Raw genomic sequence first — 14,144 nt, 5'->3', positions numbered from 1 at the left:
AATAATCTGTTTATAGGTGTCTTCTGACTTGTGGCTAAAATGTGTGTGTGTATTAAAAGGAATGAAGGCAAAATATAGAAAGAGAGCCTGGCTGTAAAAATGTACAATGAAATATAATCATATATGCACTATTGTGTCTCTATTTTAGCCATTACATTACCATTTCCCAGTTATTTATATCACATTTATCTTACAACTTTCCAACCTTGTTTTACTGTAACCTTTTTGTCCAATTAAAATACAATTGTTGATTTAAAAGAAGACATTTTCATATTTAAATACACCGTTATTGACGCATATCCATATTTGTCCTTTCCACATTTTCTTCAGGATTTGTTAAACCAGCAGCAGAGCTGTAAACGCTGTCTGTCGGTGATCGAGAGGAACCACCACGCTCTGCAGAGGGCGCTCTCCTCCAGTAAGGTGCTCCGAAACTTCGACCTGTCCCTGCTTCAGAAGAGAGTGTCTGAAATACAGAACTCGACGCAGGTAAATGTGAAACAGACATGTTCGCAGACCAGAGTGCCACACAGACACTGCATTACCCACAACGCTGATTACATTAATGAGATTACAAGAACATCAAAACACCCAGGAGGCAACAGTGCAGATATGACTTACTCATGTGTCTCACTGCGGCATAAGACAAATAATGTAATTACACTGTATTACCGAAGAGACCCGTTACAATCACGTACTGTCCGTCCTCCCAGGCTTTGCTGAAGGAGTTGGGGGAATGGAGAAGGCAGGAGGAGGCCAACAACTGCCTGAGGAGGAGGTTTGAGGAATCGAGACAAGAGTTGGAGAGAGTGTTGAAAAAAGCTCAGGGCTGCCTGAGAGAGACTGGAGATGCTGAAGAATTACTGAAGAAGCACAGCGTAAGATCAAAACATCTGCTGTAAATAAAGGCAAACATGAAGCTAATATGTACAAAAACAATATTGGCTGCTAAATCTTCTCTGGACCACAAAGACGCACAGTTACAGTAGCAAAACTTACAGAAAATACTCTGCAAGTCACTCTGTTTTTAGACCTAGCAAACAATAGAAACTTAATGAATGCTTCTCTCTCTTTTATCTTTTTTTGTTTTCTGGACAGGACTTCTTTGGGCAGCTGGACCAGCGGTTGCTGAGCGTGTTCTTGAAGGCGTGTGATGAGCTGACGGACATCCTTCCACAGGAGGAGCAACAGGGTCTGCAAGAAACTGTCCGCAGGCTGCACAAACACTGGAAGGTCAGGGGTCACCGTGCTTTAACACTCTCACTAATTACTGTACATCTCTGGAGGCGCTTAGCCGATACTTCATTAACTTAACCAGGAAGACCTTTGGCTTTGATAGAGTTCCCTCCAGTCTGTTTCCAATTAACCTGTACTAGTTAGATTAAAATGCAACCCTCTCAGTCTCTCTGGAGGATATTTTGTGTCTGAAGAGGATACAATATGAGACTGAAACTCATGTTTATTATACTGTATATCTTATCTACCATGTCTGTCCTACTCTGTCTTTTCCACAGGACATCCAGAGCGAGGTACCGTCTCATCTGCTCCGTCTAAAAGTGGAAGTGGAGTGGAGCAGAGTGGCTGTGATTATAAAAGACTGCAGATCAGAGCTGGACAGAGAAATGCAAGCTCTGTCAGGCACCTGCACCAGTGAGCGAGTGATCAAAGAGCACAGAGTGAGCCTTGGATTTAAAACTTAAAGTAGATTAAACCAGGAGTGAAATAGAATGAGATAAAATCACTTAACGTCAGCTTCATCATCACTTTGGAGCCTCCTACATGTAACATTCCCTTCTCTCTTATCTCCAGACTTTTTTCAGGGAACGCAAACCTGTGACTCTGTGTGAGAAGAGGATTAGAAACATGGAGGATCTGTGTCACAAGTTACCTGACAATGACCCAGTTTATCGAACGCTAGACTCCACCAGGAGGACTGTAGAGGAGGTTACAGAACAAATCAAGAGCACCTATCTCAAACTGGAGCATCACCCTGATAAATGGAAAGAGTGGAATGATAGGTAAAGCTCGACAAAAACTCAAAGACATGACGGTATCTGCAACATCTTAAAGCCTGACATTTTGATTACTGGAGGTGCTTTAAAGTAGTTCCTTTTTCTAGGTTTTGTGAGATCTCTGATTGGCTCTCATCCCAGAGGAGGCATGTGAGGCTTTTGAGAGAAACAGCAAGGAATTCCAGCCATCAGGAACAAGTGGATGCTGCTGTTCAGGTTAGGAAGCACATTATATATCCTGCTGTCGGCACAGAGATGATGTGATGATTCATTAGTGCTCAGTCTTAGTAAACCTGCATTCCCTTAACTATTTTCAGACTCTGCAGGAAGCAGTAGATGCCCGAGAAGAGAGCCTGTTGTGGCTTGAGAGCCGTCTTGCTGGGCTTTCTGAGGTTAGCTCTGATCTGGAGGTCCAGAGACAGAGAACAACCTTGGCTAAACTCTCAACTGACCTGCGGGCACTCTTTTCTTCACTCTGCCAGGTATTCTGAGATATTCTGAGATATTCCGAATACTAAGATGTATCTCTTGTATTTCCTTCTTTCTGTCTGATCCTCTGTTTCCCTCATTCACAGTGGGGTGAGGAGGGCTCTGCTATGTTTCAGTACGAGGAGCTGAGGGAGGAGGTATGTGGCGCTCTCGAGGAGGTCCTGAGGGTGAGAAGGGAGGCTGAGGAGCAGATCAGCAGCATCCTGGATGCTGAGGGGCTGGAGGAGGCCAAACAACTTTATCTTATTCACCAGGTGTGTGTAATGTGGAGGCAGGAAAGTGGTGATGTGTAAAGATATTTTGAAAACGATACTTAAACTTCACTCCCCACTGCTTCAAAACTATTTGTTTTCTCCTCTGACATTTTGTTTTTCTTTTCTTTATGTTTATTATAGCACCACCTTAAGCGCCTGCATATTAACACGAGAGAGGCGGAGCTTCTGGTGGCCCACTGCCGCCAGCTGCAGAAAGGCGAGGGTCTCAGTCAGTCTCTACATCAGCTGGAGGGAGCTTTCAGAGATGTCGACCACAAATCAGGGGCAAAGGAGCACAACCTGCAGGTATATTGAGCCTGGTGTTTTCTATCGTGTAAGTCTGCTAATGTTAGCATGTGTGAGAGTCCAACACCCCCCTGCAGTCATCATTGATTGGTCCAAATATTGATTTTTAAATTGCATGCTAATTTGTTAATGTGTATTTCATCGTCATTTGTTTAAACACTTCTATCACTGTCCTCAAATTGATTAGAAAATCAACACGTGTATCCAAAAACATATGTGTCTGCAAGATACCTGGAGTAGAAACTTTTATAAAGAAAACATGTAAAAAACGTAAAATAAATACTCCAAACATCACAGATAAATGTTAAATGTTTGTGTGTCTGTCCCTCTAAAATATTCACAATTAAACTCTTGAGTTAATTTAGATTTTGAAATGAAGCTATGTTCATTACATAGAGAAAGATTTATGATATACCCAGTGATTTTATTCTGATATTTCTTCATAACCTCAAGGAAACTCTGAGCACCTGGCAGCATTTTGAAGCAGAGAGAGAAACAGTATGGAGGTTTATCAGTAACACCAACAATGAGCTGCACAAAGAACTTATTTTCAACAGCGTGGACAGCCTGAAAACTGAACTGGAGCATACCAAGGTGTGTATGTGCAGTACATGTGTATTTGCATGCATATAGTGTTTGTTCTGCATTCACTCATATAAGACATTGGCTTCTCTCATCCGTAGGAGCTCCTCACAAAGGTTGAGGAGTGTTCTGTGCGAGCAGATCTCCTCCTGGAAAAGGCAGCAGACATTCAGCTCGGTCCAAAAAACCAAACTCTTCTTCTGCAGCACGCCCAGACCACCAGAGAAGCAGTCGCACAACTTCAAGACCACCTCAACAAGAAGTATGTCCCATCCTTATCCAAAGCCTCCCACCCCCTTAAATGATATGGATTACGCTGTATTCTCCTCAAACATATTTTCAACATTCTCTTGCACTATTTTATTTCTATTCTGTTATTTCTTGCGCTATTTTATTGGTTTTATTTGTTTTATATCCTATATATATAATGTTGCATTGTTGGAGGGGCTTAAATATTTCATTGCCTACACTGCTACTGTGCACATGACAATAAAGCCTTGAAATTGAAAATGTAAATTGAACTTAGATAAAGACAAGATTAATTGATTACAAATTCACGATGCTCAATTGTTGTGTGCTTGTCTGTTTTCAGCCCTCTATGTATACAAAATGTCTTATCTTTTGTCTGCCAGTGTTGTCCAGGTGGAGATGGTGTGTATGTGGTGGGAGCGCTTCAGCAGTGAATCAGAGGGTTTCTCTCAGTGGATCAATGAGACAGAGAAAGAGCTTGAGGCTGTCAGCTCCACCTCCTCCTTAGATCCTCTGGACAAACACATCATCACAGTGGAGGTAGGACTGACTGCAGCCTTTATAGCCCCTTATTTTTCACTACTTCTTCAATCATCTTCTGGTATTTACAACAAAAAAATCCAAACACTTTTTAGTACCTCACGGGTTACCACTTTATAATAAGACTACCCTTATAAAGGATTCATAAAGGGTTTATAATTAGGTTATTAATTAGGTTGTAAACCCTTTATTAATCATTAAGAACCATTTATAAACCAGTTCTAACATAGTTTTCATACATCAACACAGGCTCACTATTTGGCAAGATGACTAAGCCTTATATTGGCTACATAGCGAGAATCGACTCGGTGAACAACAGATACCAAGGATGCTGGCTGATGAAGAAGACGAAGTAAGCTAGGTAGCCAATATAAGGCATAGCAGTACAGATAAATGTGGGCTCACTATTTGGCAAGCAACCGGTCACAGTTGCCCTGTTTATCTCATGTCTTATAAAAGCTTATTAATGATTTATAAAGTGTTCACAACCTAATTAATAAACGAATTACAAACTATTCTTAAACCCTTTATAAGGGTAGTCTTATTATAAAGTGGTACCCATCACGGTAAAAAAGATAGCTTTCTGGCCATGTGCATGTAGTGTTTTGGGGTGCCCTGAGGGTTATTAAGATTAAGATAAAATACGATTTTATTTTAATGAAACCCTAGGGGAAAATTGGGTCAGAGCTGCAGTGAAGACTAAGATACAGAAAATAAAGTGATCATATTGAATGAAATATAATCTAATTTGACAGACCACAGCCTTGTTGTTCTCCCGGAAAACATTATAGATAACAGGATTTAAGAAGTCCTGCAGCTGCTATTTGGTAATTTGTGAGTAAAAAACTCATGCATCCAGAAACAGCACTGTTGGTTATTTTTTGTTCCATCACCTTGAATTTTTCTGGAACTTTACGAACCTGACACATTTTGTATTGGTGATAGACACAGGAATCTGTTGAGATAAAACATAGCAAAGTCTCATCACATGTTTTTTCTCCTACTGTTTTTCGGTGTATCTTGTTTATTGTATTTCTCCCAAAACAAGCCTCTTTTACTTCCTTCCTGATCAGCATTCCTCTGCCGTTGCATCCCTACAGGCTGTGGCAGACGGTTTAGAGGAGAGGAGGGCAGCTCTGGCCCACATGGAGGCAGACTGTGAGGCTCTCTCTAGGTTTGTGACCCCTGGAGAGGCCGGACGTATCCGGACACGACTCGCACAGATGAGGCGCTGCTGGGAAGAGTTGAAGGGGAGAGCAGAGCAGCTGGGAGGGCAGCTCATCCAGAGCGCCTCCTACTGGCAGAGATACAATGATAACTTTGAGCAGGTATGCAGCAGCACAATAGAGAGGTGCAGAAATTGTGAATTAAGGTACATTTTTGAGTAAGTGCATTTTTTTTCATTGTCAGTGCAAGAAGGCAACGAGTGACCTTAAAGAGAAGCTCGACTGTCCTCTCACATACTGTTCATCATCATCTGAGACATACAAGAGCCTCCAGGATCATATGGTGAGATGAAACTCAATGTATGCCTGAATGTGATTATTTGGAATTATTTGTGTAAAATGTTAGGTTGACTAACAACTAACTAACTAATCTGAAGGGATTACATTTTCTTTATTTTTTTCAAACCTAAACTATATTAACATTTCTTACCTGTAATCTATAGTTTGAAACTGTATTCAAGAGTTTACTTGTTAGTCCGCAGATCTGATGACAAGCACATATCTGTTTCCTCCAGGATGTCTGTCAGGCGGTTGAGCAGCTGAACCCCAGGCTGATGGCTCTGTGTTCAGCCATGAAGAGGCTTGCAGAGGGCAGCCAGCTGGAGGGAGAGGTGGCTAACCTCCAGAAGCAACAGGGAGAATTTTTGGAAAAGGCAGCAGAAAAGCAATCTACATTAGAGAGCCTTCTGTCATTGTGGCAAAGGTAGGGCAAACAGTTATGTGAGCCTATGTTAATGCATTTTTTAGAAGGTTGGGGAAGTTGCCAAAAAAACGATGTTACTAAAATTATGAAAAAAAAACCTTCCCATGCATATTTATCTGAAAGTGTCTCTTATTGTGTAACAAGTCCTCTGTTTAGTCATCATGAGCTTACCTAAGATTGTATCCAGGATGTTTTGCCAGCTGCTGCGATGCCTAGCTGTGCGGACAGTCGTGCTCTCTACCTCGTGTGTGTCCCTTAAACACTTACAAGAGGAGTGTTTGACAATTGAGGAGTTTGTCACATTGCACAAACAAATGTTATCTGGCTCAAAAAGGATTTCATTTTGATAAAATAATGTCTGTCAGGTTTTGTTTCTTTAACACATGTATCTTATTCTGATTGTATAAACATTGTGGTTTCCCTTTTATTGTGCCTCTGCTCTTTTTGCTGAATTCGACTTTCTATGTCAATTTCCTCTTTTATTCCCTTATCTGCGTGTGGTGTAGGGAAGCGAGATCCTGTCTTTGACTCAATCTGTCTGTCTCAGTCAGCCTTAGCATTTCTATTCTAATAATATGCTTCTCTCATCGCTTTCTTTGATCACACAATAGACTTGGAGAATAGATTGGAGCAATTGTTTCTCTCTCTTCTGTCTCAGCAGTCACGTTGTAGCTGTTTAGAGAGTTCAAGCTTAGTGCTTGTTTTATTTTATTAAGTCAGTGACTTTTGTTATAATAACCATTTACATGTTTAACTGTTGCTTAACTTCAGCTGAGTTTATACAGTATGTGTCTGTGTGTGTATCTGGGTGATCCTCAATCTTCTCCCCTGCAGGTGTTTTTATGAGGGATTACTTACAGCTCTGGGTGCTCTGGCAAGATATGGTTGCCCTATTATGACCCTGTCAATGATACTGAGGCTTGGTCAGATAATAACAGAAAAACCACACACTGTACTCTGTGTGTGTGCGCGTGTGTAAACAGAATGCTACTATCAATCTATTGTTAGATCAGCTTTTATTATAATAATTTTCAAAATGGTGCTGCATAAATTGTATTTGATTTGAATTCATTTGTCTGTAATGTATTGTCTCTGCAGATTTGAAAAGGAGAATTCGTCCATGAAAAACTGGCTGAACAGGTGTGAGTCTGTCTGCTGTCCAGACACTGACCTGCTTTCTGCAGACAAAGAAAAACTCAGGAATGAACTACTCAACGTGCAGGTGAATCATTTTTATATTTCTTGCTTGTTATTCACTGAACATTAAATGAGCATTTTGCATTTGTGTTTTTTCTTCCCTTTTTTCAGCTTTGCTTCACCTAATTCAGAGTGTTTCCTGCTGTTTTTGTGTTGCCTCATCTTTGAATAATGATTCACCCATCCAGGAAATGCAGGGGGAGACGGCATCGTATGAGGCTCTTCTGCAGGGGCTTGTGAATCTCGCTCTGTGTCTGTACCCAACAGCATCTGAAACTTGTGTTGAAGTGCTCAGCTACGATCTCGCACAACTAGAGGAAAGATGCACTTCTGTGAAGAACAGCATATCACATCGGTATCTCTCGTTTAACTTTTCATACAAATGTTTTATTATTTTACTTTATCCCTCCATAATTCGACCTGCGAAATGTTGTGGTTCAATGGTGTTTGTTTTGTTAAGATAAACTACTATTGTAACAAAAGTAATTATCTTAATCTAAACTGCCTGTCTCCACTCTTTTAGACTTGAGCTGCTGCAGTGTCAGTTGTCAAAGCTGGAACAATTTGATCAGGCACTGCTGACTCTGACCCAAAGGAGTGAACACTTCCTGTCTGGCTTGAGAAGCTCTTCCCAGGTTGATATTGCTGATCTTGAGGCTGCAATTAGTCAGCTGAAGGTGAGAAATCAATACTTTGCTGTCAACAAACATGTCCTTCATAGGTTTTGTATATGAGAGTAGTTAGAGTAAGCATTGGATTGTATTGGATCAGGGGGTCACAGGTTCAAACCCCACTGCAGTCAGCATGTCGTTGTGTCCCTGGGCAAGACACTTCACCCCAAATTGCTCCTGTGGGGATTGCCCATAGTATTGAGTATGTAAGTCGCTTTGGATAAAAGCGTCTAACAAGTGACATTTAATGTAATGTATTGATTGCTGTAGGAGCTAATGTAAATGTATCTAATTGAACCATCTTGTTGCAGGAGCATGAGGTGCAGCTACAGGCACATGCATCGCTGAGAGAGACTCTTCAGCAAAGAGAGTCCTCCCTGCTTCACTGCTCCACCTCGGAGGCCCAACAGCAGCTCCAAGGCTGGAGAGAGGACTGCCTGCAGCCCCTCAGTGAATCCCAGCGCCTCCTGCTCCTCCGTAAAGAGTGCCTGAATCAGTTGAAGACTTTCCTTGAGAAGCATAAAGCTGCAGTTCGTACTGTGCGCTGCCTTCATGAGGCAGTGGAGGGCCGGGGGAGCTGGGACCGCGCCAAAGCTGAAGAGCTGCACCGTGGAATAGGGGAAGTGGCTAAAGACGTAGCCAGGCTAGAGGCGGAGGCAGTCGGGTTGGATGGGCAGCTGAGCAAGGCACACCTTCACCTGAGTGGGGCAGAGTGGCAGGCTCACAGAGACCTGAGCCACCCTCAGGGAAGAACCTCCTGCAGGGGACAGGCAGTGGCCCTGATGATGGCTCTAGAGGAGGTGCAGAGGGGGGTGGGGTGGAGGCAGAGCGAAGCAGACGCTTTAGGAGCATTATGGACCTCTTTCAGGGAGAGGAAGGAGGAGGTGATGAAGAATTTGAACAAACTGGACAATGAAGCGAGGCAAGAGGGGGCCAGAGAGATCACTGTACATGCCTTTCAAAAAAGGTTTGTAAATGGTTATCAACACAATTCAGGCCCCTAAATATATATATATATATTGTTGTAGCAAATAATGATCATAACTTTAAGTTTACCAACAACTTAAAGAGTTTTTGTAAGTCATCCATATTGTTGAATATACTTTGTCATTTTCAAGTGCACCCTCTAAGCTATTCATTCACACACCTACTGTAAGCCAAACTGCGAATATTCCTTTATATAAATGGAGCCAAAATATCATTTTAAATGTGAAAAAATGTGTATAATATGTTGGAATCAGGGTAGTAATCCCCATTGTTGTGTCCTGCATCTATTTCTCCCAGGCTGCGTTTTTTCGTCCAGCTGGAGGATGAGCTCCAGTCCCTGCAGCATTCCCAGAGGTGGTTAGAGGAGAAGGGAAGCCAGCTGGCCCTCAGAGACAGTGAGCTGGCTGGGGAGGCTCTCAGGGAGGTAGCGCTGGTGAAGACTGCCTGGGAGGACGTCAGGACTCTGATCAACAATGGGTGAGGACGGGGGAAGGCAGAGAGGGATTTTAACTCATACTGTACATTTTGTCTATGTTTGTTTTTGGTCCTACTGTGCAGAATATTTTATAATTTAAATATAGAAACACAATAGTTAAACAGCAGTTGCAAAGTATGTTGTATTTTCCTTTTATATCTAGTGCAAATCTGGAACTCTCTCCCCCCCGAAATCCGCAGCGCCCCAACCCTGGACATTTTCAAAAAAGCCCTCAAAACGCACCTTTTTACCAAGGCTTTCGCCACTGTACAGTTAGTTTAATAGGTTTATTTTTCCGCTACTTCCCCCCCCCCCCACCCCCTTAACCTGTCTGCCTTTTTTCCCCTACTCCCCCCCCCTACCCGACTTGTAAAGCGACCTTGGGTTTCCTGAAAGGCGCTATAAAAATATTATATATTATTATTATTATGCCAAGTAATAGTCTTGACCTTATTACTCTCTTTTCTAATGCAGTCAGGAACAGAGTGGAGTTGTGGTTGATCTTCTACGCCAGTTCCACCACCTGAAGTCAATCCTCACCACTGTGGTGGAGAACGCTCAGGCTGTTGCTCACAATCTGCCCGACCACAACCACAATGCTCAGGAGGCCAAAAGGACTTTTACACGAGTTAGTACTTTTTTTCATGAGAAAATTATGAATTGTTTTGGATATTTCTTTCAGATTATGCAGTTATTGCACAAGATGTATAGATATGATTCATACATCAAAACAAATGGGTGTCAAGGTCAACCAAGGTATGTCAGGACAGATATTACATTCTTCAAATCTTTGTTATATTGTGTATAACTAGTCTATATCTTTCCTGATATACCAACTGAGCATTAACAATTCGTTTTTTCCCAAACGTCTGCACTATGTAATTATGCAGTTATTGATTTAGACGTCTCAGAATGTAATATGCAGATTTTTCCTGCAAACTCTCATCAATAGAACTGCAATTCAACAACAAACCCCTTATACTGTACCCTCCCTGTTCATACAGTATCTCTCCCTCTAGTGGCGGCCTGTTGTCATTCCTTCTGCACTCTTCCCTGTCTCTTTAGCATGACACGGTGCAAGCCGAGCTGAGAGAAAAACAGGAAGACATGGACCAGCTCATCTGCACAGTGGAGGACCTGCAGAGAGAGCTGGAGAAGGTTCCCAACTCTGATGCGAGCTCCCTCCACAGAGACATGGAGATGTTAAGGGACCAGTGGCTGGAGGTGAGTGGTAGTCAATAACACATGCACCTGTTTGAGGAAAGAGGGCCTGACAGCGGAAGTCACTGGGCGGTTTTTTTATTGAGGGAAAAGCATGATACATCCTCTATCTACCTAGTCAGTCATGGTGAAATAATACTTTTTGACATTAATGAATTCTCCTCATCCACACACTTGGTCCTTCATGAATTCTCCCTGTGCCGAAACATGATAATGACTATGAAGAGCATAAAGAGATTTGTGGTGTTGTTTTGATTTGACTATAGAGGGGGGAAATCAATTATGTCTTCCAGATTACAGCTCTGCCAAACACTTGTGCTTCGCTTCTTTAAATGATATTTATTTCAGTTTTTCTCTTTTTTCATTTTCTCCTCTTGAGGGATTTAGTTTAAGGGGCTGCTCAGCTGTCACAAATGAGACAGAAATACAAACACGTCTCGACGTGTTATCTGCCTTTCTGTCTCCCCCTCTCTCCCTTTCTCTCTCTCACTTCTCATCACCACATCTGTCAAACCAATTAGGCCTTGTTTTCCTTCCATCTCCCAGTAAAGCATACCGTCCCTTGTTAAAGAGAGAGACAACTAAACACAAGAGGGAGGGAGATCTTACCTCTCCTGTTGATTGAGACGTATTCTGTGCTGTACTCAGATACAATTCTGGTCTCTGTTCCTTTAGGTCTCAGAGAAAATACAAACCAACACAGAGAGACTGGGCTACTGTGTATCTCTGTGGGACGACCTGAAATCCATGGAGCAGGATATTAACCAATGGGCCGCCAACTCCATCGCTGATCTCAATGACAGTGTGACCAATCTCAGTGATAAAGAGCAGACAGAGACCCATCTTGCCACCTTTCAGGTCAGAGCCCACTGGACAGAATGCATAAAAGGATGATGGTGTGATAATATTTAGAATGAGTTCTTAGCAGGCGTGATTTAATTGAATTCTTTGGTAATTTGATCTGCAGGCTGAGGTTGAGAAGAGGGAGCAGAGGCTGGACACCCTGCAGGAGAGAGTGGCAGAGCTGAAGGAGCGGGCCAAACTGCAGGAAACTCCGTTACAAATGCAGGTATGGAAGACACATTTGGGAGGATTTTTCTGACCTTTTTACGAGAAATAATTATTTTCCAATTGTCTACTAAGCCTGATGTGGAAATACAAACCCAAATACTAATTACATGTACCTAAAATGAATATAGAAATATATTTATATGGATTTTTGGTTTTGTAACCAGGTCCTGGAGTCAGACCTGAGGAAGAAGATGGCCCATGCACATGAAGTGTACAACCAGGCCAAACACACTTTGACCTACTTCAGTTTCCAAAAGCAGCGACTGGAGGACCTCATGTCCCAGATGTCCGAGCGGCTGGTGGCGGTCGAGGGTTCCTTATCTGACCTCACTGAAGCTACTTCTCCTGAAGACATTGGTACAGTTAAGGTATGACACCTTCAATGTGATACAAGAACACAATAATTCCAGACCTATCCATATTATACAGTATATAGAAAAGTAATACTTCTGATAAAAAAGTGACAACACAGTCTCCCTCTACAGTAGGTTTAACTATTTCTATCGCTATCCCTGTAACTTCACACTACTATCGACCATCAATTAACAAGGCAGAGATGGTTTATAATAATCATAACTATGTTTTTTATGAGTGTATTATCACATTAAACTAAGTATTGTAGTTTTTCGTTAACATATCTACAGTACATAGGGGGCGAGTTCTTTCCCACTAAGAACCCATGTTGCACCACCATGTTACTACAGTAGCCCATAATGAATAAACCAAACACTAGCTGTAGTCAGGCACTTCAGGTTTTTACATAACCTGAAGACCATAGTAGGTTCCCCGAAAGATTTGTGAGGGGAGATGGATTAAGTTAGTTGCGATCTTCCACCTTTTCATGTACAGGACCTGCAGAGCGTGGTGCAGCAACAGAGGGCAGACATGGACTCGGCTAGAGATTCTCTGAGTGCCCTGTGCAGATCTCACCCCTCTCAGGAGCTCTCATTCCTCTCCTCTGACCTCACCTCCATCGCCAAGCGAACAGAGGCTGTCGCCCAGCGCTGTGCCAAGACCAGAGGCAGCCTGCAGGACGGGCTACAGCTCCACTTCAACGGTAAGAGATAGGAATGTGGAATTATGGGGACACTGATGTCTTTAAACACTAAAAAGAGGAGACAAAATATTATAGACTGTTATTTTCTTTTGTTTTCTGTGCTTCAAGACATATCAGTACTACCGCAACATCACACAATGAGCACAGTCAGGACTGGGAGTAACTTACTTATTTCAGTTAAATTTATCTGACTATAAGAAATGAGTTGATACTTTGGCTCGACTATATAAGTGTTTCATATTATGAAACATTAAAAAAAACAGTTTTTCCTCTAAGTAGGAGTACACATTTTTAATAGCACTTAAAATCTCATAATCATCCATTGAAATAGTGCACAACTCATGATGCATTGTCATTCGTTCATGTTAGTGGTGCAACAGATTTAGTGTTGATTATCCTACATCTTTCCCCAGGGCACACTCAATCCGCCCACTACACTCACACTCATTGACACACACTGTCTGGTACGCTCCCATTGCTCAGACACACACCTGTGCCACGGAGAGTAATGTTGCTCTCGTCACATCTGCTCTCGAGGGACTCATTTTTGGCTTGTTGCCAAGGTAACCCAGCGCTGCACAGCGTAGACACACCCACACTTCCCATCTGCCTCAACACATCGCCTCTCCTCACTCTCCTCCCTTCTTTGTTGTTAAATACTTAACCATACATCAGTTTTTCTCAACTTGTCACCGTTTTTATTTAGCTTTAAGCTTACCTGTTGTTTCTGTTCCTCCGAGCAGAGCTCGTCCAAGACTTCCACTCCCGTCTCACAGATGTGAAGTCGGAGCTGAAAGACTGCTCTAACCAATCAGGAGATGATGCCATCCTTCATGCCAAGTTGCAAAGACTAAAGGTAACGTTGAACTTTAATGTCATACTTTTAAATGTATTTTTCTTGGAGCAGTAAACCAAAAGCATATACAGGGCAGGCCTCTTAGGTTTCAATAACTTCTTGATGTTATCAGGTGATGTCAAACGTTGACACACCTAATAAAGTTGTATTGTCAGTTTACAGATATAAGTAATTATTGTAACAATGAATTTCGTATCCTCAACATTATTTACTTTATTAACTTCTTGATGAAGGTCATCAAAAAAGTC

General features: G+C 42.1%; 1 protein-coding gene across 1 annotated transcript in view; it reads left to right on the top strand.

Annotated features, from left to right (window-relative positions):
- LOC117562447 (nesprin-1-like) overlaps nucleotides 1-13,896 on the top strand; it is a gene marked incomplete at its 3' end in the record, with an annotated part of 36,277 nt that extends 22,381 nt beyond the window's left edge. The window contains exons 22-48 of the mRNA XM_034240272.1: nucleotides 331-489; nucleotides 714-878; nucleotides 1,099-1,233; nucleotides 1,515-1,676; nucleotides 1,810-2,018; nucleotides 2,120-2,228; nucleotides 2,330-2,494; nucleotides 2,588-2,755; nucleotides 2,897-3,061; nucleotides 3,515-3,655; nucleotides 3,745-3,905; nucleotides 4,276-4,432; nucleotides 5,533-5,760; nucleotides 5,843-5,941; nucleotides 6,174-6,361; nucleotides 7,460-7,583; nucleotides 7,747-7,913; nucleotides 8,082-8,235; nucleotides 8,541-9,196; nucleotides 9,514-9,693; nucleotides 10,166-10,319; nucleotides 10,757-10,915; nucleotides 11,588-11,770; nucleotides 11,880-11,981; nucleotides 12,148-12,351; nucleotides 12,833-13,040; nucleotides 13,784-13,896. Coding sequence (XP_034096163.1) covers nucleotides 331-489; nucleotides 714-878; nucleotides 1,099-1,233; nucleotides 1,515-1,676; nucleotides 1,810-2,018; nucleotides 2,120-2,228; nucleotides 2,330-2,494; nucleotides 2,588-2,755; nucleotides 2,897-3,061; nucleotides 3,515-3,655; nucleotides 3,745-3,905; nucleotides 4,276-4,432; nucleotides 5,533-5,760; nucleotides 5,843-5,941; nucleotides 6,174-6,361; nucleotides 7,460-7,583; nucleotides 7,747-7,913; nucleotides 8,082-8,235; nucleotides 8,541-9,196; nucleotides 9,514-9,693; nucleotides 10,166-10,319; nucleotides 10,757-10,915; nucleotides 11,588-11,770; nucleotides 11,880-11,981; nucleotides 12,148-12,351; nucleotides 12,833-13,040; nucleotides 13,784-13,896 — 4,815 coding nt within the window. The remainder of the gene's footprint in view (nucleotides 1-330; nucleotides 490-713; nucleotides 879-1,098; nucleotides 1,234-1,514; nucleotides 1,677-1,809; nucleotides 2,019-2,119; nucleotides 2,229-2,329; nucleotides 2,495-2,587; nucleotides 2,756-2,896; nucleotides 3,062-3,514; nucleotides 3,656-3,744; nucleotides 3,906-4,275; nucleotides 4,433-5,532; nucleotides 5,761-5,842; nucleotides 5,942-6,173; nucleotides 6,362-7,459; nucleotides 7,584-7,746; nucleotides 7,914-8,081; nucleotides 8,236-8,540; nucleotides 9,197-9,513; nucleotides 9,694-10,165; nucleotides 10,320-10,756; nucleotides 10,916-11,587; nucleotides 11,771-11,879; nucleotides 11,982-12,147; nucleotides 12,352-12,832; nucleotides 13,041-13,783) is intronic.
- Between the last annotated feature and the right edge of the window lie 248 nt (nucleotides 13,897-14,144).

The sequence above is a fragment of the Gymnodraco acuticeps genome, unplaced genomic scaffold, assembly GCF_902827175.1.
Source record: "Gymnodraco acuticeps unplaced genomic scaffold, fGymAcu1.1, whole genome shotgun sequence".
Taxonomy (NCBI): Eukaryota; Metazoa; Chordata; class Actinopteri; order Perciformes; family Bathydraconidae; genus Gymnodraco; species Gymnodraco acuticeps.
The sequence above is the reverse complement of the archived record's forward strand: the minus strand, read 5'-3'. Positions and strand labels throughout refer to the sequence as shown.